The sequence below is a fragment of the Actinia tenebrosa genome, unplaced genomic scaffold (genome assembly GCF_029948245.1).
Source record: "Actinia tenebrosa isolate PJP-AT-01 unplaced genomic scaffold, QUT_ActTen_1.0 PGA_scaffold11__36_contigs__length_13525064, whole genome shotgun sequence".
Classification (NCBI taxonomy): domain Eukaryota; kingdom Metazoa; phylum Cnidaria; class Anthozoa; order Actiniaria; family Actiniidae; genus Actinia; species Actinia tenebrosa.
In genome coordinates, this window is record NW_028292571.1 from 165,317 (window position 1) to 192,529 (window position 27,213).

Genomic DNA, 27,213 nt, shown 5'->3' on the forward strand with positions numbered 1-27,213 from the left:
AGGTAGTATAAGAAAAGTCATGAAACTCACCAGATAACCAAATAATGCTATTATTGATTGTGTATTAGCAATTTATGTCTATGATTATGACAACATAAATTGAATTAAATCATTATGTAACTCGCTCTAGAAACTCTTTGAGAACTTTGCACTGTAATTTCTGCTGAAACTACTGTAAAATGCTTCTCAAAGAACCACCACCGGATGTTTGAGTTGCAACAGTGGCTTGTAGGCTTGTCACAACAAAGATTAAAGAAGAATTTCCTGTTGTTATCAATTGTCACAACTTTTTCTGTCACCAAAATGGTATTGAGAATCATTAATTAGTAGGATTTTGTGGCCACTTAAAAGAGGTAATAATAGCATTTGGACCGGAAAATGGTGGCCGCGCCCGCTTAATAGAGGTGGCCGTTGAATAGAGGTATATGTATTAAATATCGTTCTTGAGTGACAAATATTTTGGGACTTTGAAAAGTGGCCACTAAATAGAGGGTGGCCGCTTAATAGGTGGCCACTTAATAGAGGTACCACTGTAATTAAAAAGGATAGTGCGGAACTTTGAAAGTGTCTGACAGCAATATTTTTGCAAGCTTTAGGGACAAGAAGATCAATTTTGTAAGCTAGCTTTAGTATCATAATATTGCAGTTTATGTTCACCTGTCTGTCATTATGAATAAAAGAGAAAGACGTTTTAGAAACTGTAACTGGTGCATCTCATATTGTAGTAGCAGCCTGTTAACAGAGCAGATCACATACTACAGTAGTAAATGTTAACAGTGCAGATCACATGTTATCTCTAAAGCAGATAAAGGCTTGGGAGTAGTTATAATGGTCAAGACAGACCATATTAATCTCCTCTGCAAAGCCTATGTAGAAGATAAAAGCAAGTTCAAGCCAGTAAGCTTAGAAAGACCCAAAACCAGAGTCCGTCCTTCAAAACACTACCATCCATTACTTCAAAAAGAAAAAGGGCTAACTGGAGCTATTGAAGAAAATTTTCCTAAGAATGTTGTTGAACTTATTCGTCCTAGAGGTTTAAGACTAGCACAACTTTATGGTCTTCCAAAGATGCACAAGAAGAAGTAAGCAATGCTTCCAATCCTTTCTGCCACTGGCAAATACAACTACCCCTAGGCTAAATGGCTTGATGATCAACTCCAAGTTCTATCTACAACAACCATACAATCACAAACACGTTTGTCTTTGCTATAGACTTATGCAATCTTTGTATCAATGAGAATGACATTCTGGTTTCCTACGATGTGTTCCCTTTTTACAAATACACCTCTTGACATCCTAGCTGATAAAGCCTTCTTTATCAATTGGTTCAACGAGATGCATGACATGAATATAACAATGTCCAATGTAATTAAATTACTAACAATAGCAACTAAGATAAACTTTTCCAATAATTTTTCAATTATTGATGGTGTGCTAAACTTAATCAGGTAGATGAATGCTATCCTTCTATGAGCTTTACCATGGAGCTAGCATGTGACAACAAGTTGCCCTTCCTTGGCTTTGAAATCATCAAGAATGGCCTTCCTTGGCTTTGAAATCATCAAGAATGGCCTTCCTTGGCTTTGAAATTATCAAGAATGCCTGTAAACTTGATACTAAGGTTTACAGAAAGTCCACAAACACTGGGCTCTTCCTGCATTATCAAAGCCACTTGGATCACAGGTGTAAGAATCCCTGTTGAAAACCATGCTTCATTGTGCTTTTAGCATTGACAAATGATTTCTTCTATTAAATATATTTAGGCACTGCCTAAAAGCGGAGCTCCCGATACGCAAGTCACAGGGAGCCCAATTTGAATGAATTCACTCAACTCACCACCAACCCCCCCCTGGGGGTAGTTTTTTTTTCTTGGAAAATTCTTTGACAAAGTTTTCGATGGCCGACATTTTTTAATCTTTGAATTCCAGGTTTTATAAAACGAAAGATAACTACAAATAATCCAATACAATATCAGGTTTAGTGAAATTTACCTCGGATGTCTTTCATTGAAATCGAAATTTTGGAGTTTTCTGACCTTTTATGGATAAATCAAGACTATGAAACAGACTTGAAAACTGGTAAAAAAAGGTGAGCTAAATACATAAGCTTACTTTTACTTCTTTTACACTAATAACAATGTTTGGTTAATTATCCACATCAAAAGTTTTATTTTTTTACTAGAACCGTATTTTCATTCATAAAAGTCTTAACTATTTTTTTTGACCTTTGTCAAAAATCTCTTGGATTTGTTTAATTGTGGAATTCAAAAAGTGCTTTTTCAAATGATTATTATAAAATAATTGGGATACTACGCGCGCTATGATTGGTCGAAAACCATGTTTGATGAGAGTATCAAAACACGCTATCGTCATTTTTAATCTATCGCGCGCGCTCATTGGTCAGTTTGAATAAGACGGCACGTAGGGAGAATTTACTTAGACTTTGCTTTTTTTTGATCTTTTCGCGCGTTTGTTATTTTATAAAACAAATCAAAAACAGTTATTCCGTGTTTGATACTCTGATCAAAACACTTGGGATGTTGGGAGAACACTCGAGAAGCTGGAAACCACTCTGCTACGCGTCGTGGTTTCCTACGCTCCTCTCGTGTTCTCCCAACATCCCGCGTGTTTTGATCAGAGTATCAAACACGGAAAACTGTTTTTGATCTGTTAATTTTATATCATGTATGAACTACGAATACTCTTAACCATAAAAACAAAACAAGTACTTTTTTCGCTCGTTTGTCATGCCAGCTTGTTGCTCATTTTCTGGTAATTTTGTAGCTATGTTATCTACACTAAATAAAACAAAATAGAAAATGTCCTAACCTCTATCTTCACACTGTGGCGAATTTTTTTTTTTTTCTTCCATGATTTCTCCAATAATTTTTTGTTTCGTTTTACAATATTAACAAAAAAATGATAGTTAAAAAGCTTTTTAAAAAAAGTCATCATTTTTCAAGTGACGTGTGATTTGAAAGCTCGACCAATCAGAAACGCGACGTACACCTGGCGGGCGACACTTTTAGCGTTACGCACAGAGTTCCCATGCGATGACCACGAAAACTTAGTTGCATAGTTTACCATATTCTATACCTATGGTGCTCCGCTCGCGCGGGCCTTTGGCCTGCGCGGGAGCTCCGCTATGAAGAATATGATCAGATTTTGAGACAGATTTTTCAAGCTTTGAAATACCTGGAAAAGCTCATCAGCTCCACCATTTGTCAATTTTACTCTAAGATGACAATTCAGGGTTATCTTCCGTCAATCAATTTCTTATGACTCAAAGACCATCTGTTTCCCTTGCTGTTTAAAGACCACAAGTCAATAGACATGGTGAGGAGACAGCTTAGTTCCTTAAGTGCAAGGTTCAACCTTTATCTACTTCCAGTCTACAAGAGCCATAAAATCCAGGAAGAAGTCAAGTTACCAGAAGCCAAACCACCGCTGCTTAGTCAACAGAATGTTATTTATTTCAAAATTTATTTCTTAAATTGCACGAACAAAGCGTTTATTTTCAATAAAAGTTACAGCAGAAAAACAATTTTAATTAACCCAGGCTCATTAAAGAGATACTTGGAGATTTACTAAGGTTCAAGTATTATTGACAAAGAATCATAGGTTTTTTGGGCTCAGGTTTTGAAATGGCAGACTCATAGTTCTAAAAAACCAAATCCTTTCAATAATAATGAAGCTCATTACCATTTCTCTTGGTTTAACTCTATAAAAGTAGAATAAAAACAAAACAAAAAATACAATATGGAATTGAAAATTTACCATTTATTACTATCAAGGTTTTGTAATTATAGTTTTGAAAATCTTTCTTGGATTGCTAAACACTTTCATCATGAAAGGCTTTTACTTTGGAGTTTTCAAACTAAGAAAAATATCTTACTAGGTACCAAATATTTCAGATATTACTTTCTGCTGTGAAATAAAAAGTCAGTAATAACTTTACTTCGAACCCAATAGTCCTCCTCTAACTATAAAGCTTTATAATGTTGAGTTTTTCTCAGGTTTTCGCTTATATGGCAGGGGAGCAGTATGTTTTAGCTTGACGTGTAAACACACTGAAAACAGAGTTTGTCACACTCTTTTGTATGCTGCGTGTGTAACAATTAACTAACTTGTCACGCATTTGGTATAAGATTTATCCCTAATATTCCTCAAGAATTTGTATCTTTAAAAGCACTTGGATAATTCAATTTTTTCTTTGTTTAAATTATTAAGTAAATGCCAAATTTAGTGAAATGAAATTCATAAAAAATAATTGGGTTTTAAAATAATATGGACACAATCTCTTTGTATCTATTGATCGAAAAAACAGGGAGCATGAAGCTAAAAAAAAAAAAAAAATTTCATAGCCAACTATTAGAATCATGGTAGTAGTTGTATATTTTAGTAAAGAAACAAAGTGTCAGTCATTTAGGATGATTTAAAATAGAGATTTATCGAAATCTTTTGGAAATTGCTTTTCTCCTGTTAGTAAAATCATGACATCATCACTTTTTAACGATTTTTAAGCTTTATTATATCTCTTAAATGCATGGTGACCCCTACTTTTTTAACCAGAATTTAACAACCATTTGATAGGTTAAAACAATTCACATAGACTAGTCATTTAAAAAAATAATTGATTCTCAAATTAGTAGGCACCATCCTTAGGTGTGATCTGTGCGATGCAGACTATATTGGCTACACCTGCTGGCATTTACATTGAAGAATATCGTCGCTTGACCATTGGAAAGCACCTTAATAAAACTGGTAGCCATGTTACCATCTTAAAAAAATGTACTTAGAAGCTCAGGACTGCCTAATTTATGAGATGCTGAAATAAATAGAAAATAACTTACAAAATGCTAATGCCGCTAGAATTTGGGGCCGTTGGACCAAACGTTAAAAGAGAACATGACTTTATTAGTTGAATTGCCATTGTCAAGTATCATCCTCTATAAACAAAGTTGATTTATTCATTCATTTCATTTATTTTGAAATCACTGATTTATGCAAACTGATAGCCTCCCAGCATTGTGATTTAATCACAAATAGCACCATTTTGACTTTCAAATCACTGTGTCTTGAAGAGCCAATGAAATTGCAGAAAAATAACATTTTGATCGTCAATCAGATTACAGAAAAGAGAAGTAAAAAAGAAAAAAAATGGAAGGGAATTTTTTAGGTGAAAGACAGTTTTTGACTGAATTTTAGTAAAATTTATTTTTAAACCTATTATTTTATTGCAGGAGATTTCATAAATTACAATAATACAAATCGAAAAAACTTGGGCACCTAGGAATATTTCAGGAATGTTCTATTGTTCTTTGGCTAATAAGAATTGACTTTCTAACCACAAGATAATGGAAAGAAAAACACTAACACTAAGATTCTCAAAATATTTATAGTTGCCCACAGTTTTTCGATTAGCACTGTATTTACGTAAGTGGCAATTAAACTTTGTGTCATGCAATTTTGGTCTGAAATCAAACTTGTGATTGACAAAATACACTCCCACCGCAAGTCATGCAATTTTGTAATCGCTCGTTTGATTTCAGACCAAATTGCACTTCACGCAATTCAATTACCATTATTAATAATTTAATAAAAAAGATAACTATAGTTTCATTCATGTAGTTATGTTTAAAATAATCTTTGTACACCTTGAATGTATTGAATGTTTTATTAAGTCTAATTTCAAGTCATAACTTGCAGACACTGTACTAAATGTAAATTATTGTGAGCTGATAAATAAATCTACTATATTCTTCAGACCAATCTTATTTCAATTGATGGCCTCTCGAAGTTTATTGACCAAAGTCAATTGACTGTGAACTTGGGCGGAACACTGAAATATGACCATTCGTCTTGGGTCAACATGCGGCTGGTAAGTTTGACATCATTCTATTTTAATCAGTTTCTAGACCATAGTCATTTTCTGGTTCATTTGTAGTACAATAAACATTTCTGTGCTGTTGTTTTGCCCTTTTATCTTTCTTTCATATCTTCCATACTCTTTGGACTAAAAGCAAAGGATTGCCATTTTGTGTCAGAGTATTGGTTGGGCTTCCTGTGACGCTTTTAAAAGCTTTTTCCTATTGAGTTAAATCATTGCTCCAAATTCACATATAGCTTAAATATATTCTTCAAAAAAATTATAGAAATATGTGATATATTCTTTCTGAACACTACTGGTGTATTTGGGTTTGATTTAGGTACATTTTGGGGTGATTTTCGAACAATCATTAAATGCTGTCTATAGTGTTGATCAAAGGAAGATAACAAAAAAGGCAGCTAATGCTGCTAAATCCACTACCGGGGTTTAGTCTCAGTCCCATCTCATAAACTTCATCATCTTCTGTCATCTTTAACAAACAAAACTTTGACACACTATTAAAGACTAGTAATCTTACAGATCCTAGTGAAGTTTCAGCTTTGTAGACTCACTTCTGACAGAAAATGATAGGTGTGCTTCTTGAAAATCAATTTATCCAGGGGATATCACAATTCAGCAAACTTTTAAAAAGGAATTTGAAGCATGCAAAACTGGTCAAATTTCACATGTAGCCCCCACCCCACGGGAAACAAATAAACACCCTATTAAGGTTACTTTTATTAGCATATGTAAACAGGCTTTTGGCTTTCCCTATTCTGTCATTCAGTCCAGTGAACAAAAAAAGGTTTCATATCAAGGATCAGCTCAATCAGTTACATTAGGACCACAGTACAGATATATAGTTAATATATATTCTCATATACATCAAGTACGAAGTTCAAATTTATCATATACTATATGGTTTGATTTTTACCCACACTGTGTTCAAAGTTTGGCCATTTTGACCCCTTTTGAACATCTCTCACTTAGGGTTCCAGTTGAAACCTTTCTCTGGCTGTTTTCTCAAAAATAGAATTACTAGCAATATATTTTTGATAATGTCAGCAATTCATATTTGATAAAGGCCTAGTATCTAACTTTAAAAGGAGAACAAACTTCACTTTGATTCTTGTGTACATTGCTTCCTTAACATTTTCCCTAATTAAATTATGAGCAATTTTTTAAAGGTATTTACCCCTTTAAGGTATTTTATATGATTAACTGAGTAAATTTAACTTTGATTCTTGTACAAATTGCTTCTTAAAAATTATTTCATAATTAAATTTTGAGCAATTTTTATGATAAAGTACCCCTTTAAGGTATGTCTTGTCTACATCAATAACATCTATAGCTCATCTGTCAAGTTTCCAGCCAAGAATTTATAGTAACTTCTAGATATTTTTACCTTAGTCTGTATTTAATTGATTTGTAGTTATATTATCTACACCATTTTCCCCTTTTGATTTGCAATCTTTTATTTCTAAAAAAAACCCTGTTTATTTAGGTACTGGAAAAATTTCTTTTTGAGGCCACAGCTCTCCTTTCAAAACTAGAGGAAATTCAAGAAGGCTTATCAAAGGATGAGTTTTCAGACACAATAGATGGCTTAAAGGAACAAATCAAGGAGAATCACCATCTAAAGAAGTGGATTGTCAAGGCACCAATAGAAGTGCTACAGGAGGAGGGTGATAGAATACTAAGTAATGTAAAAAACCCAACAAATGGACATCTTGTTGAAGGGTTCACTTCTGAGGATTTTAAGAAAGCAGAGCAACAGGTGAAAAGTTTAATTGAGGGATTAATTCTAAAGAGACAAAAGTTACGTGAATTATGGAATTTAAGAAAACGAAAACTGGATCAGTGCTTGCAGTACAGAATATTTCATCAAGATGCAGAAAAGGTAAGTAATTTGAATCCTTAAGGTAATAAGTATTTTGAAAGTGAGTTTACTCTTTCCTTTAACTTAGCAAAGTGATTACAACCTAATTAAGACTTTAGTGTTTCAGTTTACAAAATATGATATTGGAGTATATTTATGATACTGAAGTACATGTATGTATTTGTCTAGTATGTATATATGCTTACTATGAAAAAGTGCTGTCCTTGTAATATAATTATCTTTGGATGGTCTTGTAGTGCAATTACTGTAACCGGGGCCACTTTGACCAGTTAGACAAGAGAACCAATTAAAATGTAGAATGAAAACAATGCATTCCAATTTTGGGTAGTGGAGCCAATCAGAAACCTAGACTACATAAGAACTGTAATTTGACCCTGATGTTACACGCAAACAATTAGATAGCCAGCGTCATTTTCTGGTGGGGATAAAAAGATATGTTGACTATTATTGTTTGTGCTGCTTTCTGAATGGCTCCAAGGACTAACAGCACTTTTTCATGTTAAGCTATACATGTATGCTCTAAAGATTTTTGAGTTTACATAATGGGAGTTTCTTAGCTGCCACCTGGTTAGCCTATTTGATAAGAATGTCAGTCTGTTGTGCATTATACTATAATAATACTATAATACTGTTGTCTAAATATTTCAAAATTGCATTAATTATTATAGCACTATAATACTGTAGTTTAAATATTTCAAAATTGCAACCATGATTCATGATTTATTGTGATTTAAATTTATCTGACTTGTGGAATTTACATTTTTTAAACAGACATTTCGGTCTAAATAATACAGAAACCTTTCTACCTAACACTCTAGCACCATTGCATGCACTATAAGATCCTTAAAACTTGTGTGTGCATATGTCTTCAGTTACAGTGATAAAGGTCTTTGTTTAGATGAAATGTCTGTTTAAAAAATGTAAATTTTACAAGTCAAAGACAACTTTGATTCACATTGAATAGCACTATAGTGATTCGACTTGGTAGCTGTTGCCAGATTTTTACTTTGATCTTTTATTTGCAACATAATATTTTCAGATTAACGTCTACTAATCTGCTTCTACCTGTAGGTAGAACCAATTGAAAGTAAAGGTAGTGTCAGATATCCTGTGTCAGATTTGATTTAGTCACGTCTTCAGTTAGTCTCCTCCCTAGCCGCTAGTAGTGTCGTCATGCAATGCTCACTCCTACTTAGGGAAGTGAGCATTGCGTGACGACACTAATAGTGGCTGTGTAGGAGACTAGTCTTCGGTCCTTTTCAGACATAAATCTGGGAAAAGGACAACGAGATTGCAGACAAAAGTTTGCGTTATTCAATTTTTGCTCTATGCGTTTTTATTTACCTTTTGTTAAGTTGTACATTATTTCCAATCGTGTCAGATATTCAAACGTTTCTCTCATAGACAATAAAGGCCTAAGTAGTCACATAATTATACTCAGTCATACCACATACAGAATTTATTTTCATCTGTTTCTTCTACAAGCTTCTATATTTTTTTATTATGATTGTAGTTAGGATAGTATGTGCGTGCTGATTAGTCAAAAACTGTGCTTTATTAGTGAACTGAGCCCAGTGTTGATGCCATGCTAGATCCTGCAACCATCTTTCTTTTTACGTAAATAAATTCAATACTGAAATAAAATTACAGTAAATCCTCTACTTAGCCCCCCCTCTCAAATAAGCCCCCCCTCTCCAATAAGCCCCCCTTTTTAAAGGAAGAAATTTTTTGAGCCCCCCCTCTCTTTTTAGGCCCCCCCCCCTCCCCCTTTCACAGCTAAAGAATCACGTGTACTGATTAACTTAGGTGATTTATTAAAGTCTTTGTTGTTCAGAACATTTCTTTTTAGCTTGCTTTGTTAATATTACCTTGTTTTAGTTTTGCTATTCACAATAATCATAAATTATACTTGAGAGACTAACAGAGGTGAATCAAATAATAAAAATGCCATGTACATCACTACAGATTATGCGAGACAGTCAATAGTAATGCTTCCGTTTAATCCTGAGTTACAATCATATTACATACTGTGTTTTGACTAAATCAATAAGCCCCCCCTCTCAATTAAGCCCCCCCTCTCCAATAAGCCCTCCCTCAAACATGCCTGAAATAAATAAGCCCCCCGGGGGGCTAAATAGAGGATTTACGGTAGTAACTATATAATAAAACATATGAAACAGCTTTTTCTGTTTCCTTTAATTAATGAAATCTATAAATTATCATATCAACCCTATATTAATTTTAACTATTTAGTTAAAGATTCAGTGGTTCAAGAATTCAGATTATTCAAGTGTACTGGACTTTTTTCCTTTGTCTTCTTTATGCAGAATGCATTCTGTCTGGGAGTAGTTTCTCAATTCACCTTTTCTGCGTTAGCCATCAAACTCACATATAAATTCACTGACTTTAATAAGAAAATTCAGATCGATTTTTTAAGTTAGCTCTCTAAAAAGCAGTAAGAAAAGCTTCAATCAAGTTAGAAAATGATATTTTGTCGTATTTTAATTTAGTGAGCTAACTAAACAAAACAGAAGTGAATGATTTATTTAAAAGTCAGTACATTCGTACGGAAATCTGAGAATGATGTCGACCGAACTTCTTGGTGACCGAAACATAATGCAACACCATTTATGGCATGTGATGGCTAGCCCCAAAAAGGTAAATTGTTTTTCTAGATTTGCTTCCTTTATGGTTTTGTTCTCTAAGCTTTAACAGATTCAATGCATTAATTATAACCAGAGTATTTCAAGTCTCAAAGCCCTATTAACTTTATTAAATTGTGTTGCTTATAAATAATAATTATACATTTTGGATGTTCTGCAGGTAGTTTATCTGGCATGTTCTGTTATATGCCTTTTATATTTATACTATTATATGTCACAGCTTTTCTGAAATTTAATGCATAACTGAAGGTGAAGTGATTGGCAGTGAATATTTACCAAGCTGTGAGTCTTCGAGTGTTGAGGTAAATATTCACCATTATCACTGAGCCTGAGGTGAATAATTGTGAACAATAACGCTGTTCACTTTTCACTTGAGCAATATGTATTTGTCTAAAATTATACTAAGAATTCATGATAGATATTCAAGAGGCATTTTCTTGTTTCCTTTTCCATCAGCTTAAATCAAATACCCCTCAAAATGTTCTGTATTGAATCAAAGATTAAGTTATAAATAAGAAAGAGTAAGGAAAGAAAACATTAATTGCTAGATAACTTGTCACTAGCAATATTTTATCATTTCAATGAACCTGGGACAATTTTTGCATTTTTATTGATTAAGAAAATATAATTTAAATCCATACTCTCTATGGGAGGCTAGAAAAGTTGGAGTCGAAATCATTTTTTTATTATTAAGTACAACAACTAATAAGCTTTTGCTTGTTCCATGAATATTCTTTGGAATTTTTGATATTTGCGACAACCAAAATATACATGTACTAAAACCATAAAAGTGATTAAACTCCTATAATTATATCTTATCTTTCAAGGTTTTAAGCTTACACCTTGGAATGTCACTAATTGTAATCATTTTAAAGATGCATTGTTTTTTTTGGATTCAAATTTGATGTATTTCACAATGAATATGAATTCTAGGATTTCTAAAAAATGACCACTCTAAAAATGATCTATCTTTCATAGTTCTTCGTCATAATGATTTATCTAGATAACTGTCTATTTTTGTTCTATAGAGTAATAAGTTGAACCCAAGCCGCCCACATTTTTCTATTAATATCATGTTTTAGAGAGCATATTCAAGAGCATTGATTTTCCCTTTGAAAATCAGTATAGTCTTCATGTCAAAATTAATGATATGTCCATAACTTTTCAATTTAGATTTATAATGGTAAAAATACCTGGCTGGCTAGAGTGAAATAATCAGAAAATATTGTGTTGTTATTGTCATGTTAAAATCTTTTCAATGCACATGTCTGAATAAGATGAAACACTAAATTGTACAAATATTACAAGTTGCTAGAAAAGGTTTGCAAATTTTCATCTGTTCTCTTAATTAGTATGAGCCTGATCTCATTCATTATGTATGTGGTAGTGGCTTTCCCAGACATTCAGTCTGTATTTTAGCTTTGATCCTAAAAACACAACACGAGCTTGATTTTACTTGGAGTTCTTGTTTGTTTCACACATTTGGGTGAGACGGCAGGAGATGGAAGGAAAATACAGGTGAAATAGACTTTGCGATTGGTCAGTAAAGCATGTTTAGTTACATGTGTATGCTATTATTGTGTGAATCTAAAGTTATTTGTAGCTATGATTTTCATGTCTGAAAATGGATTATTTCTCGAAGAGAACAAGTGAAGTTTTAATATTTTAAATAGCAGATTCACTGTTCTTGAAAGCATATATAACATTATAGTCATTGATCATGAGAATATATATGTAGTACAACCAATTGTTCAATGATGATTAAATTCACAGGAATTAAGAAGCACATACAGTAAAGTCTGTCTGATGATTGCATAAGCATGAAACTTGGTGTAAAAGCTAAAGTGATGTCTTGTACTTGATCAATCTATAATTCTGTAATCTATCAATATATATATATATATATATATATATACACACTTGATTGCAGAAAGGTTGTAGTATACATTTATACAAATACCTAATTTATTCAGTATATTTAATGATATGCAAAACAGAAAACTCGCTTTATTTATTATTTGTTTCATTCAATGAACATCAAAATATTTTATTCTTGTGTTTTACATCCTACAGATTATAAATCAATTGGTTTTGAGGGTTAGAAAAGTAAAATTGCAATATGCATCTCATTAGGTATTTGTATAAATGTATAAATGTATACTACAACGTTTCTGCAATCGAGTATATATATATATATATATATATATATATATATAATATATATAATATATATATATATATATATACACTCGATTGCAGAAACGCTGTAGTATACATTTATACATTTATACAAATACCTAATGAGATACATATATACACATATATATATATATATATATACTCGATTGCAGAAACGCTGTAGTATACATTTATACATTTATACAAATACCTAATGAGATACATATTGCAATTTTATTTTTTTAACCCTCAAAACCAATTGATTTATAATCTGTAGGATGTGAAACACAAGAATAAAATATTTTGACGTTCATTGAATGAAACAAATGATAAATAAAGCGAGTTTTCTGTTTTGCATATCATTAAATATACTGAATAAATTAGGTATTTGTATAAATGTATACTACAACCTTTCTTCTGCAATCAAGTGTATATATATATATATGTATATATATATACAGCCGTTTGCAAAAATTATGGCCGCTTCCAATATATTTACAAGTATATCAAAAGCATGTCAAAAATTATGGGATAGCCTCCATTATATTTTTTTCGAGTTGTCTATCACATGGGCTATCTGAAAAAAATATCAAGAAAGATATCCCGCCCTGTCTGATATACTTTTGATATACTTGTATGTATATTTGAAACGGCCATAATTTTTGCAAATGGCTGTATATGTATATATATGTATATATGTATATATTTAATGAATGACCAAAACATGTATAATTATATTGAGATAGTAAGCTATCACTGTATAAACTTAAAGTGCATATGAACCCTTCGACAATACTTTCAGTACTGATTCTACATGAAGTAAATAGTTGATTGGTAAGATATTTCTTGATTTGAGTGATGCGTCTCTACGTTATGAAGGTTTATACTTCCAATATGCTAATGAGTGTGACGTCTATTAAGGCTTAATTAAATATACAAAATCGAACTGGTTCATAGATACAGTATTTAAAAAGCATCATTATTTTACTCATGGTTTACATGAAAGCTATTTAAAATTTTTATTTTCAAAATGGCCAGCATTTAGTATTACTAGTTACAACAAAAACACTCAAATACCTTACCTGACGTCATCATCATTAACATATTGGAAGTATAAACCTTTATAACTTAGAGACACATCACTCAAATCAAGAAATATTTTAAGAAACAACTATTTACTTTATGCAGAACCAGTACTGAATGTATTGTCAAAGGGTTCATGTGCACTTTAAGAATATGCTATTTATAATCTTCCTTAGACTATTCCTTACTTATCACTCAATAGTCAGCATAAAGCTAATTCAATTTACTTTGCTGCAAAATCTGCTTGACTTTAGGAGCTAACAAATTGATACCTATTTTTCGTTTGCAGATGCTAAATTGGATTAAAGAGAATCGACAAGAGTTTTTATTGAATTACTCAGAAATTGGTCACGATAGTATAACAGCAGAGGAGCTTGAAGAGGAGCATAGGAATTTTGAAAGTAGCTGCATGGTGGGTACAGATAAATTTGTTATTTTGATTAGCTAGACTTGTAGACAAACCAAGTTCCTTGAGGCTTTCTACAGAGGCTGACTGTAAATATGCTTAGCCAATTTGTAATATAATTTTTGCGTAAATTTGCATTTGGTACATCAGTAGGCAAAACGGGGAAATTAACAGGCAAAAGAAAGTGCATGTGAAGTATTTTCAGTCTTATATTTTCCAAGTATCACTGCTACTAAAATGGTAAGACTCCATGTTCTTGCAAATGTTTCAGGATTTATGTCTAATAAGCAAGGGTTCTTTAATAAATCTTATTATCATATAATTATCCACAAAATACCTATATTTCTTCTTCTCAAAAAACTGATATTTTCACATGAAAATATCGTTACCATGTGTATTTAAGCTATTAGTTTATAAATAAAAACTTTTTATAATCATAAAAAGCTTGTTAAGTTAATTTTGTGGATAATTATATAATAAACAGAATATTACATGGGCGCTTGGAGATACAAAATTTATCTTCTCGTGTTCAAAATCTCTCATTTGTTTGCTGTGCTCACTCGTGAGAGATCTTTTCAACACTTGAAGATAAATTTCTTATCTCCTGCGCGCCCATGTAATATCCTCTATTTATGTTATATATTCTAAAAGTAAATAAATAAAGTTTGCCTTAGGTGTCATATCCATGGCCAACAAAATTTAGCCTTTTTGATTTTCAGTTTTACCTATTTTTACAGAGTACTAAATTAAAAAGAGAATAAAAATGGATTAGAAATATATTCACTAAATTATGATGAAGATGATGATGATGATGATGATGATGATACTTTATTTATATAGCGTAAATTCCATAGCAGTCCAAATGCACTTTACAACATTACAATAAAATAAAAACACACAAAACAAAAATAAAAATATAGCCTAAACTAGAAAGAATAACTGGAAATATATAATGAAACTTAGTGCATAAAGATAATTTAAGTAGATATATTGACACATTTGAATAACTAACAACAGGAGGTAGCAAGAGTGAGGCTTCTGCAAGAGTTACATTTTTGAACAAACTGTTTTGAAAGTACGTGGGTCGTAACAGTTGTAACTGTCCAGTGACGTTACGTAGTAACTTAACATGGCGCGTTTAAATGTGTTGAGTTTGTCCATGTTCAGATTTAGTTCATCAGCGAGAGCGTTCCATATTCTAGTTGTCCTGATGAGGTAGGATTTCTGGTACGTAGAGGTCTTGCACTGACGTACTGCGTACTTAACAACATTACTGTTTGATGATCTTGCTGGTCGTGTACGTCGAGGAACAGGTAGTAGATTAGGCTTCACGTGTATCAGGTTGTGCGTTAGTTTAAAGAAAAAAATCATGTCAAGGTATTCATGCCAGTAAGTTATTGGTAGTAAAGACAGAGTTTTCAATCTTGAACTGTAAGAGACGGTGGATGTGAATGGCAGTTTGAGAATGTATCTTGTGGCACGTCGTTGTGTTCTCTCAACTCTTGATATTAGTTCAATAGACTGTGGTGCCCATATTTGTGATGCGTATCCAAAGTGAGCACGAACGAGAGTAAGATACAGCGTTCGTCTCACGGAAATACTTTGGATGTATCGAGTGTTTCTTCTGACGTAGCCCACTGAGCAGTTTGTTAGCTCTAGATATGAGGGAGCACAACCTTTCATAGCCTTGAAAGTTAGTAAAAGTTACTTGTAGTCAATTCGTTGTTCAACAGGCAGCCAGTGTAAGTGATAGAGAATGGGCCTTATGTGATCTTATTTGTGACCGCAGGATACTAAACGTGCTGCTGCATTTTGAACCCGCTGAAGTTTTTGAATTAAGTGTTTTGGCAACCCATACAACAAAGAATTAAAGAAGTCAAGTCTAGAGGAAATGAATGCATGAACTAGAGTTTCACAGGCTTCAAAAGAAATATATTTACGGATTTTCCAAATGTTTCTAATGTGGAAGAAACATGATTTTCAAATGGAGGTATTCTGGTCTTCAAGAGACATTTTGACATTTTGTCATTTTGTCAAACAAAATGGGACTCAAGATAGAACCTTGTGGCACACCACAATGCATATGTCTGTCATGTATTGTCGATAAATCACATTGCGCGCTCGTTGACGTCATCTTATCTGTCTGTCTGAGCGCCGTAAGCACTCAAGAAGTTTGAGAAGTATTACGGCTCGTGCTTTTCTTTACACTTTTTTCGTGCTTACGTCACCTCCTGCGTGCTTTATTACTGAAAGGGGCACGGAAAAAGCTGTTTTATTCGTTAAATATTCACCTACAGTTGATTATGAAGCGCACGCGCACGCTCGTTGTCGATGTGTGCCGTTTGCAGAGACAAATAAAATTTGGAAAAAAAGCTCTCCTTTATTTATTAATTTCACTTGTGTTAAAATACTGAAACAATTATTCTTCGAGTAACTGCTCACCATTAGTAGATGTTTTAGAATAACAATAACAACAACAGCAGTTTATTGTACCATTTAGAAATAAATATAATAATATACTATTGTGAAAAAGATAGAATGAAGACACAATGCCACATAAAATAAGCAAAGGGCTATCAGATATTTTTAGAGCAAGGGAAGCACCTTCTACTTAGATATTTTGAATCCCTGTGTTGTCCGGCCGCGGAGGCTTGAACCCACGGACCTCCCGCACAACAGACGGTGCCCAACCAGCTGTGCCAACCGGGAGGCGATTTTTGCATCAACATCATCATTAGTTGTACTAGTATCATAAATATTATTATAATCATGATCATCATTCCCATCATCGCTATTATTATTATCAATCAGAAAACACAAAATACGACCGCGAAAGCTGTTTGGGATTTATAGTACCGTTTCTCTCCGATACCAGTGGAATCCTGTTACATGCAGACCTACAAATGCTGATCTAGATAGATAGATATCTTGGTGTCCGCTCGAGGTTTATGATAGTATCGAATATTTCGACTTCTTGGTAGCAATAAGTTTTTACCCACAAAGGAGACTTCTCCTACTGGTAGTTTTGCAAGGACATTTGAATTATATTCTAGGAAACCATTTAGGAGTTTTTTATGTCTGATCGAAATATGATACAAAACTATCTTGATTATTGTTTATTTGGTATTATGGAATTAATATTTATCTCTCTAAACTTTTTGAAGACAAAGTCATTCAGTTGATGTTGCGCATCAAAAAAGGCTTGACTAGTGATAGTGATGGGTTTTTTGTTTCTGATTGTGTGATATTGCAATTTTTGTATCTGATTCGCATGGTATTTTTTTGCCAAGTACTTCGTAAGAATCTATAATCGAAGTTTTGTTATGGGGGCAATTCTTTTTACAATCCTAATATTTTTGTGCATGCATTTTTGTTTAATAAATATCTAGAAAATTTTCTTCCGCAAAGACTTCTTACTAAATATAAAGATATATATATGTCCGGTATTCCACAGATGTAACTTTTTCCCTTCCATTGTCTTGTCAAGGAAGTGGATGGTAATATGCGACGCATGCGCAAGTATTTACGGATTTTTTTGCTACACTTTGCAATTCTTAGTACTAATTACTTCCTTGTAATACTGCCTCATGATTTATATACTAATATTTAAAACCACCAATGTATATACCTTTAAATCTAAAGGATAAGCTTTCTAGCGTAATGTGGCTTTTCGTTATTGCTATTGGCAACCAATTTAACTCTTGAAGTAATACATTGAGCAGAAAACAAACTTCAACGACCAGATGCTGATTCAGGATCGTTTTTATCTGTGTAAGTGAACTAAATCATGTTTAGCAGACCATACATTTTAAAGGTTTGTAGACCGAGAAATTCCTTGTAATCAATTTAAATTTATTTTTGATCTTTATTTACGAAATTCAGTTTTGATAGTTTTCTTATATCGAGACTTTGAAGTGTAGTTCTGTTTTGGCGTCTTATTAGCAAGGTTTAGATATAGTAGGAAGAGATGCTGGAACGCTTGCCAATGAATGAAGTAAGTTCAAATATAATCTTTAATCGTCCTTAGCAAGTGAAGGAAGACGAGTGAAATATACATTTGAAACAGATGGTCATTTGACGTGTTTAAATTCTGTTCCCTTGTAACATTAAAAATCTTCCTAGGTGAAATATTGCTTGGGCTTAATTTAGTATTACAACCGAGTCACTGCACTCGTTTCACCGTGTTTCTTGTCTTTCACCCTAAAATTTGGTAATACAATTCATCACTCAAAAAGCTTCTTTTTCGTTTGGATGCACACATCTGATGTAAAATTCACAACATACAGTTGTGAAGATGCTGCATTTCCTTTGCTATATTTGTGCGAAGTGAGAGTTGGTTTGTTAATTTATGCAGATCTTTGAAAAATTATCTGACTTAGCACCTGCCTTTCGTGTCTTGTTTTTGTAGCTTAGTTGAAAATTGGACAAAATGAAAATTGAAACTCCTTTCCCTTCCCTTAAATTTTTGCGGGGAAGAAAGTTGATGTTTGAAAACCTGCTAACGAAACCACTGTATGCTCGATATCTTTTAACCCATCACTTAATCACAGCCGAATCTTTATTTTCTTGGTCATGGTCCATATTTAATTGGAAGAAAACTATAAACAAATGTCAAATACTAAGTAATGAGTTCTCCTACTAATTGGCTGTAGAGCTGTGAAACAGGTCATTGGAAATCAATGAACTCCAAGCAATGAAGTTGAGTTTTCTACGTTGAAATTGAATCGAAAAACACAATATGAATGAATGGATAAGTCGATAGCTGATGAGTATTACTTATGCAAAGTCGTAAGCCATCGTCAGATAGCGCAAGATAGCACTGTAGCGTTGCGTTGGATACTGAACTTCTTCAATTCGTGCTCGGTATGGCATCGTGATTTACCATGATATTCGGGTTCATTGGTATGTATATGTGTTTAGATATCTTTATTATTTATGTAGTTTTGTTGCATCATTGTATTAAAATTTCGCTGTAATATACCCTTCACTTTGGTCTTTCCAAGTTAATATATATTTTTTCAATGTTTTTAAAGAGTGTAAGAAATATTAATTATATTTTCGAATTTTATATGACATAGTCTCCAGAGCATAAGACAAAGCACATTTTGTTCGATCGTTTATTCTTATATATTGTCGCTAGTTTTCTCATTTATGACGGGTAATATTGCAAGATTTGTTATCTAGTTTTCGACTCTTCCTTACCTCAGAAGTTCTTCCGTCTTCCAGTTCATTGTACAACTCGACATTCAAGTGGCATAATCTCCCAATCTGCATTTCTTTTTCTGATTGGTTTTGTTTGAGCTCTCCTTGATTCCAAACAGCAGGGCACATGTCAACTTGTATGCAAATTTAGTACTTTTTATTTCAAACTAAACAACGCTCCCGAAGACGTTTTTTCGCATTGTTGATTACGCTCTTTCGCATTCTTGTTAAACAACATGACAATCCCTTTTGGAACTTACGCTCAAAAGTTTTGTTAGCATTTTTTGTGTATTTTGTTAAAATCTACTTGTTGTTTTAGCAAATTTTAAACACATGGCTAAACATTTTCACGCGTCGTTTTTTATTTATATTCACTTCATTTATTTGCTTTATTTACATTCCGTTCCAAGGAATAACGCATAACCAGCACCAGTCATTTTATCATCCTAATCCTGATAGCATTTTAAATGACGAATAACTAGAGATTAGTTCGATATTAACCAAGGTATTTTCAAATCATAGGTATAGCATATTTACATCCTTAAATCTTTTCTGTGATACCATACAATTTTGAAGTGCGCGTCATATCAGGGACTGAAAAAGCCACGAGGAAGTTATTTAATTAAGCTTTAATATGCGTAAGATTACTCAGTAATCAAACAATGCAAGAGAATACAGTTCCACTGAAAATAGCTTTAGTTTACTGTTACAGGTACCAGGAAGAGAATGCTGCTACATGCAGTAATTTATTTTTAGCGTTGCCTGAGATGGAAATTTCTCTTGAATTTATAAGAATTAGATGGGAATGTCTCATAAATTGAAGTCAAGAATTTTATCATTCTGGGTGGCTGCAAGCACCATAACTACACTATTTCACTATAACGTCACTGCTGCTTGTTTATGTGGGGGATAGAATCGCCAAATCCAATAGAAAATTCAACAAAATTTGCTCCTAGCGAAACAGTTTAATCTAAAATGGCCTGGTTTTCAAATATAATATCTGTTAACAAATATAATATGTGTTTTCAAATATAATATGTCTTAAAAACTATCAAAGTCTGCTTTCTACCATCTCAAGAATATTTCCAGAATACGAAGATTTCACTACCACTGAGAAGCTGATTCATGCTTTCATAACATCGAAAATTGACAATTGTAACTCTCTTTTGTTTGGTCTTCCTAAATGTTCTATTAACAAGGTCCAATCTATTCAGAATGCTGCTGCCCGACTGCTAACTCTCTCCAGAAAACACGACCATATCACTCCAATTTTAAAGCATCTTCACTGGATATCTGTATCAGAACGTATAAAATACAAGATCCTATTACTCACTTTTAAAGCTCTTCGCCATCAGTCTCCAAACTACATAAAGAGTATGATTACTTCCTACAAACCTTCAAGACTTCTCCGTTCTTTAAACTCTCTTCTCTTAAAAATACCAATTTACAATCTGAAAACTTATGGTGCACGATCCTTCTCTTTTGCTGCACCTGAACTCTGGAACTCTCTACCTCTATCTTTAAGATCCTGTCAAACTGTCCTTGAATTCAATTCGCAACTTAAAACTTTGATTTTTAGTTATCATTAGTTTTTGATTATTATTGTTATTATTATAGCGCATAGAACATTCATTTGGATATGGGCTATATAAATGCACTATTATTATTATTATTATTATTATTATTATTATTATTATCATCATCATTATAATAATAATACTAATAATAATAATAATAATAATAATAATTATTATTATATGTACAAAAAATATTCTGAGAGTTTGCTGGCTATTCTACTTCTATTCGTGGATTGATACGGGTTTTAGAACAAGTTTTCGGTGAATTTGCATTGATTTGACCCCCTCCGGCGACCGTGATCCTTTGCGTTTAAACAATAGATTGTTTTGATGTGACGTCATAGTGAAATAGGGCAATTGATGTGTGTATTTTAGTCCATAAAGTCTGGTTCTCACTAGCGACGCAAGCAGACGCAACCAGGTAGTACTAATATACTCGCTATGAAAAGAAGCGACGCAAGCGCAAGAGAACGGAATATTTTGTTTTTCTCGCGTTGACTTGTGCTTGTGCTTATGCCTGTGTTGGCTTGCATCGCTAGTGACAACCAGGCTTTCGATAGTTCATTTTTTATAGCGTTATGAATTTTTTATGTTACCATTTCCATGGAAACTACAAAGTGACAAATGTTAAACTTAAGAGTCGTGTTAGAAAAATCATATTTTACTCGATACAAAGACTTTGTAAGTAGCTTAGCTAATATTAGCTAAAAAACATTTTTGCGGGTGCGATTTAATAGATAATTACTGAGGCACAAAGCATTCGTAGGTATAAAGCAGGCAGCTTCGGGCTATGCCCTCAGCTGCCTGCATTATACCTACGAATGCTGTGTGCCGAAGTGATTATCTAGTATAATTATTGTTCTTATCAAGATCCAATTGTTTTCTTTCTAACTTGTTTATCATAGAAACAAAGCCAATAATGAATAAACTAAATATGTCTGATTTTCCTCTATGCATTCGTTGGGATAATGCAGACTGAAAACAATGGATTTTGATAAGATCAGTAATTATTAACCGTTAACAAACGCAGTGTTCCAAAATGAATTCTTAAGGGACGGACCATTAGATAATTGATGAGGCGGTTGCGTAAATCCCCCAAAAATATATCGAGCAAGCACTTCACCTACTAAAAGAATATCGCGCAACCTCCCCTTTCAGTAAAGAAACATCGAGGAAACACAAAAAAAATTTTTGCGTGGAGGGTTGTTACGAAAAAAAATATCGTGCAACATAAATTCCTGCAACCTTCCCCTCGATCATCTAATGGACCATCCCTAAGGGACGTGTTGAATATTTGTTTTACAACCTCAAGCAGTATAGACTGCTGTTTAGTCTTGATCAATCACAACCTCTGTGTAAAACGATGATATAAATCTATCTTGTCCGCTATATCTGCACAATTACTCTTGTTTTACTTTTTGTTTTGCTTCAAGGCTGGATTTACAGTCTAATGATTGAATTCATCAATACGGCATTTGTTATTAGAGAGAAGATTTAAACGTAATTCTCTATTGTCAGCAGCTATTTCATTTTTCCCACCGCAAGCGTTTACCAGCGACAGGGTTTTAGCTTAGCCAGGAGGTAGAATAGAATCATGAGGCTGTGGTTTAGTTCTCACGCGATTAGCACAAACGGCAGATTAATAGAGTGTGTCACTTCTGCTTTATCGAGGCAACATCAAGGCCTCTTTTCTTAGCCTTAAATTCCTTTAGAATGCAGCTGGAATTTTCCTAATATTAAAGATGATAAGTTTCTAAGGGTAGTTGGGTTAGGCAAACTGCTATTAGCTGGCAGGCACGCAACCAGTCCGATATCTTCTAATACACTGGATCTAACCACTTGTAGCAGTCTTGATTTACGTTTTTTTTCTTCCTTAGTTATCAACCGTTACAGAAACTTAAGAGAATGCGCATGACTGAAAGCTTTGCTTTTTATAATAATTCCTTTTGTGCGATCAATATAAAACAGTTGCGCTGTTCATTTTGCATGATAATCATTCATACATTATATAGTTGATCTATACAAGATCCACCAATCAAACTACTCTTATAAGAAACCCGGCACAATTATTTCAAGAATATGTCATCAATACTCATCTTCTAGATGGATTATTCGATACTATTTATTAGGAGTTTCTTTATTTGTTCTCTTCCTATTTTTATCCAATTTCATTTGATTGGTTACATGCAGTCAAACAGATTCGTTTTGATGAAAAATCGAAGTCATTAAATTGGTCTAGTTTAGTCACGCCACACCGTCTGTGACACTAGATTCGATATTACTTCACACGTAGACCACATTTTATCACTGCACCAATATGTTCAATTCATGCTTTTTCTGCAAACTCAGATTACTAGGAAGAGATGAAGAATAATCATATCTAGTAGAATCCAACCACTCAGCTAGTTCTCTTCTTACCTCATTAAATTATTTCTTTTGATTTTTGTCGTCCTCCCCCCCGTGCCTGTCAGTCAAATTGTGTCTGTCTATTGGTTTGAAATGTTTATATACATCGCGTTTTAATCTATAGCCTCTTCGTTTATGCTTCTTTTTGCACCTGTCACACCTTTCCCCCAGTGCACAGTTCAGCTCAATTCAACTCCGTATTGTACAAACCGGTTTTTGCATCATGCCAATTGATCTCCTTGTCTAGTAATTGTTTTATTTGAATCGTGCTTCCCTTTTGAATGCTATTTCCATCAATGGCACAATTGGATGAGTATTTGACAGTAGTTATTTAGTCTAGGCCCAACGTAGCACTTCGTAGGCTTAGCATTTTCCAATCATTTCGTCCAAAATTTAAATCTAGCGTTAAAATAACACCATTAGTACGAGATAAGATAACTTGATGAAGCTACATCGATAAGCCGAAAAAGAAATAATTCGAAAAGATCACAAAATGAACCTTACAAAGTGTTATCGACCGACTGTCGCTGCTGTAAGAAGAGAAACACTTTAGGCGTCGCTGTGTTGCCGTAAGTAGAAAATGAAATTTTAAACTTGTGTTTCAGTCTATATATTTCACTTTTATTTTCATTGTTAATTCCGAATTAGCGGTTGTCGTTCATGTGTTTCGAATAATTTTTCTAGAACCAAAGAGAATGATTTCTAAGAAATTATTCAAAAAAAAAGTAGCCAATGCTTAAAGGAATGATGCATGTAATAAATAGGTTTTTTAACAATTTCAATAAAAAATTAATGCAGAAATTTGTATGCCATGATAATATGAAATCAACAGTATATTTCATTATTATCAATCTGTCTTTTTTTTTAAACCACAACGAAATTGAAATTCAAAGGCGCAAGTCATTTACCTTTGGTTCCATAATAGTTCGAATGCACAAACTAACGGAGATAAAATAAAATATACAGAGAAAAAATAGTATATTTAGATTCTTCGGACGCCGGCGTTTGGCTCGAACAATTAGGAATCATTGTCGATATTTCTCGCTTTAGAATTAGCATTGTATTTACTGTGTAGCTGATAGACATTTTTGAGTTTGATTTTGGTTTTTATTTGCTGGTATATCTGTGTTGTAAATTGTATTTCATCTTTATGACGTACAAGTGTATTTATTTGCATGATTACTTTTTTCATTTAAGAAGATCTTGTAATAGATTAGGCCATAATATTATATAGACCAGACGATTGGTAATTTGCATTTCTGGATCGTATACGAATATTGCATAGCAATTCGTTTCAGCACAGTTTCAGCTTTAAAAAAAATCACAAATAATAACTTAAATCTGGGGATTTTGAATTATTGAATGTAGGCGGTGATTTTATTCAAACTACTACTGTATTCTACAGTAATAATAAATACTGACCTTAATTTGTCTTGTAGAAAGACAGAACTTTTTGTTCAGAGTTTAAGGCATTATGGGTAGTGGAAATTTCCGATTTTATTGTTTTGAAAATCCCCTCAAAACACAAACATCTTCGTCTTGTGTAGAACATTAACACGAGAAACATTGAGGAAACCTGCAGAATCTTTTTTTGAAAGTTGATTTTCGTGATGCGAGACAATGTAGACAGATAGAAATCGAATTTGAAATGAAAACGTACTTAGTAATTCCTACTGGCTTCATTTGCATCGTACTATAGCTTGTGTGTTTTCTCTAAACACTGAGGCTTAGTCATAGATAAACATGGATGAGAATACTCACCGTTCTTGAAATATTTGAACAATACTCCATAACTACCTCTCTTTTCATTCTAAAGAGCTGAAACGGTCTGGACTTGGTCGCCTTTTTCTGGACTTACGTTTTGCCTACAGACTAGGTTCAACTTAATGTGGTTATGTGAGTTCTGAGAAAAACCTTATTTGATTCTTGTCGATGGTCTTGAAGACTTTATAATCGATGTAAGAGTAGCGTGTTCACCATAGTCGAGGGCGGCGTAAATGCTAAACCTCACACAGGAAAAGATATCCTCCTCTGTGAACTGAAATAAGGATTCAACGGATGTAATTGTCAATTTACATTGAAACAAGCTCAAATGAATTCATCCATTTTCCTCTCTATTTCAGAATGTTTATGGTAACATTCATCGTGTGCTGGAGATAGCAGATAAGCTGAGCGAAGGCGGCCATTATGAAGCGGACAGGATCGAGGTCATAGCCAGCTCAGTGGATTCCGAGTGGAAGTCGTTTGACATGGAAGTGAACCAGAGAAGCTCGCTGCTATCTTGTTCCGTGGCATATCATCACCACAGTGAAGAGGTAAGAAAAAATTGCGCCATCTTCTATCGATTATTTTTTTCAAAGTATTAATATTTCAAAAATAAATTCGAGGAATTTGATGCGTGGTAGGATTAGGTGCCCTCTAGTCAGGAGCTGTTGTAATATTCAGCCATTAAAAAAATGTACTCGTATCTCGTAAAAATGAGGTACTAGTTAATACAGATAGCTGGTGAATGCCATGATCTAAACTATCACTATGTATATGAGAAGACAAAAACAAAACGGCATACCAGAAAAAAAATCTCTAATCAAAACAACAACAGCAACAACAACAACAACAACAACGACAACGACAAAAAAGGTCAGTCGGCTCATTTAAGTGGAGTGCACTGATGGGAACCATCGATTAAAACGTTTATGAACCTTAACTTTCAGCTTTAATTTTTTCGAAGAACATAAACGTCATGTACGTATCAGTCTCCCTTGGCGCGAAATTCAAAGACCTACTTGTCGTTCTCTGATTGATCTAGAATTGTTATTTTAATAGAATAACAATATGTCTATAATGAATAATGAAACTAATGGAATAAACAGTCAGAAAAAATTCTGAGTGACATATGCGTGACGGCGTGATGGCGTTCGTATGTCAAAAATCCAGCAGCTCAGTGCTTAGAGCATGCGACTAGTATCATGGGTTCGATCATGGGTTCGATTCCCATCTGGGGTTCAGATTTTTTACTAAGTTCCCTATGTCTATTCCATTAGTTTCATTAATTGTTATTTTGTCTTCCTACTCTATTTTTAGCTATTCTTCAGTCTCCACTGAAGAGTTTTTTTAATGATGTTCAAGTACAGCAGGGGCGAATCCAGAAATTTGTCAGGGGGGTGTCCCCAATGAAGAAATGTATATGTTATTGTAAGATAACTGTTCATATAACAGGCCTTTTGGAACAAGTAAAACTTGAAAACAAGTTTGTTCTAGAAGTATCCATGCATTTATTGTAATTGTGAAGTTTCGGTTTAAAATGTAGATTATATATCGATTTACACAATCATTACTCGTGCCTGGCGAAGCTGACGCGAGCCAGGTTTTAGTTGTGTTGTTCACTGTGCTAATACAAAAAGTACCTTACACGCACAATAAAGAAAACTCTTAGGTATGGTAACAATTTTGGATGAATTTTATGGCTAATTAATGATTAGCGTTGGAACCATATGCTACGACTGCAACTTGAAAACATATCATGTGCCGACTAGAAAATATGTTTTCAAGTTGAAGGCGTCGCGGATGCTTCCTCGCAAACGCCGTGTTCGTCTCGATGAAGAGAAAAAAATGAAGATATGCCCGATGGATTTTATTTTCATCTTTCAGTTTTATCTAAATTGGGCTCCCTCTGCTATTGGGAGCTCCGCTTTTAGGCAGTGCTTAAATATATATTACCGTTAATCCTGGTTTCTCCAAGTTCCTTAGATGTCTTGTTCTTGTTTTTAACATTTTCTCAGTACCAAACCTGCTTTTCTCTTGTTTTCTCGTTGATTTTTGCTTTATATACGTTTCCATGTGACGTTTTAGTGGCTTTCGAGTATTGAATTAAAATTGATTTTATCACGACTCATGTACCTGCCTCATGGAGAATCGCTACATATAGCCGAG

At 33.5% G+C, this 27,213-nt stretch overlaps 1 protein-coding gene and 2 pseudogenes across 9 annotated transcripts in view; all 3 read left to right on the forward strand.

Moving 5' to 3' along the window:
- The window catches only part of LOC116292224 (kalirin), a 207,233-nt gene that overhangs the window by 22,792 nt on the left and 157,228 nt on the right, over positions 1–27,213 (forward strand). For 6 of the 9 annotated variants that reach the window (XM_031699495.2, XM_031699492.2, XM_031699491.2 and 3 more), the window contains 4 exons: positions 5,767–5,880; positions 7,373–7,768; positions 13,982–14,104; positions 25,407–25,598. In XM_031699495.2, coding sequence (XP_031555355.2) covers positions 5,767–5,880; positions 7,373–7,768; positions 13,982–14,104; positions 25,407–25,598 — 825 coding nt within the window. Of the gene's footprint in view, positions 1–5,766; positions 5,881–7,372; positions 7,769–13,981; positions 14,105–17,789; positions 17,870–23,731; positions 23,853–24,816; positions 25,180–25,406; positions 25,599–27,213 lie in introns of those variants that run through there. The other 3 variants (XM_031699500.2, XM_031699498.2, XM_031699497.2) reach the window with 3 other exon arrangements.
- LOC148912287 (uncharacterized) lies at positions 796–1,452 on the forward strand (annotated as a pseudogene).
- LOC148912288 (uncharacterized) lies at positions 1,568–4,798 on the forward strand (annotated as a pseudogene).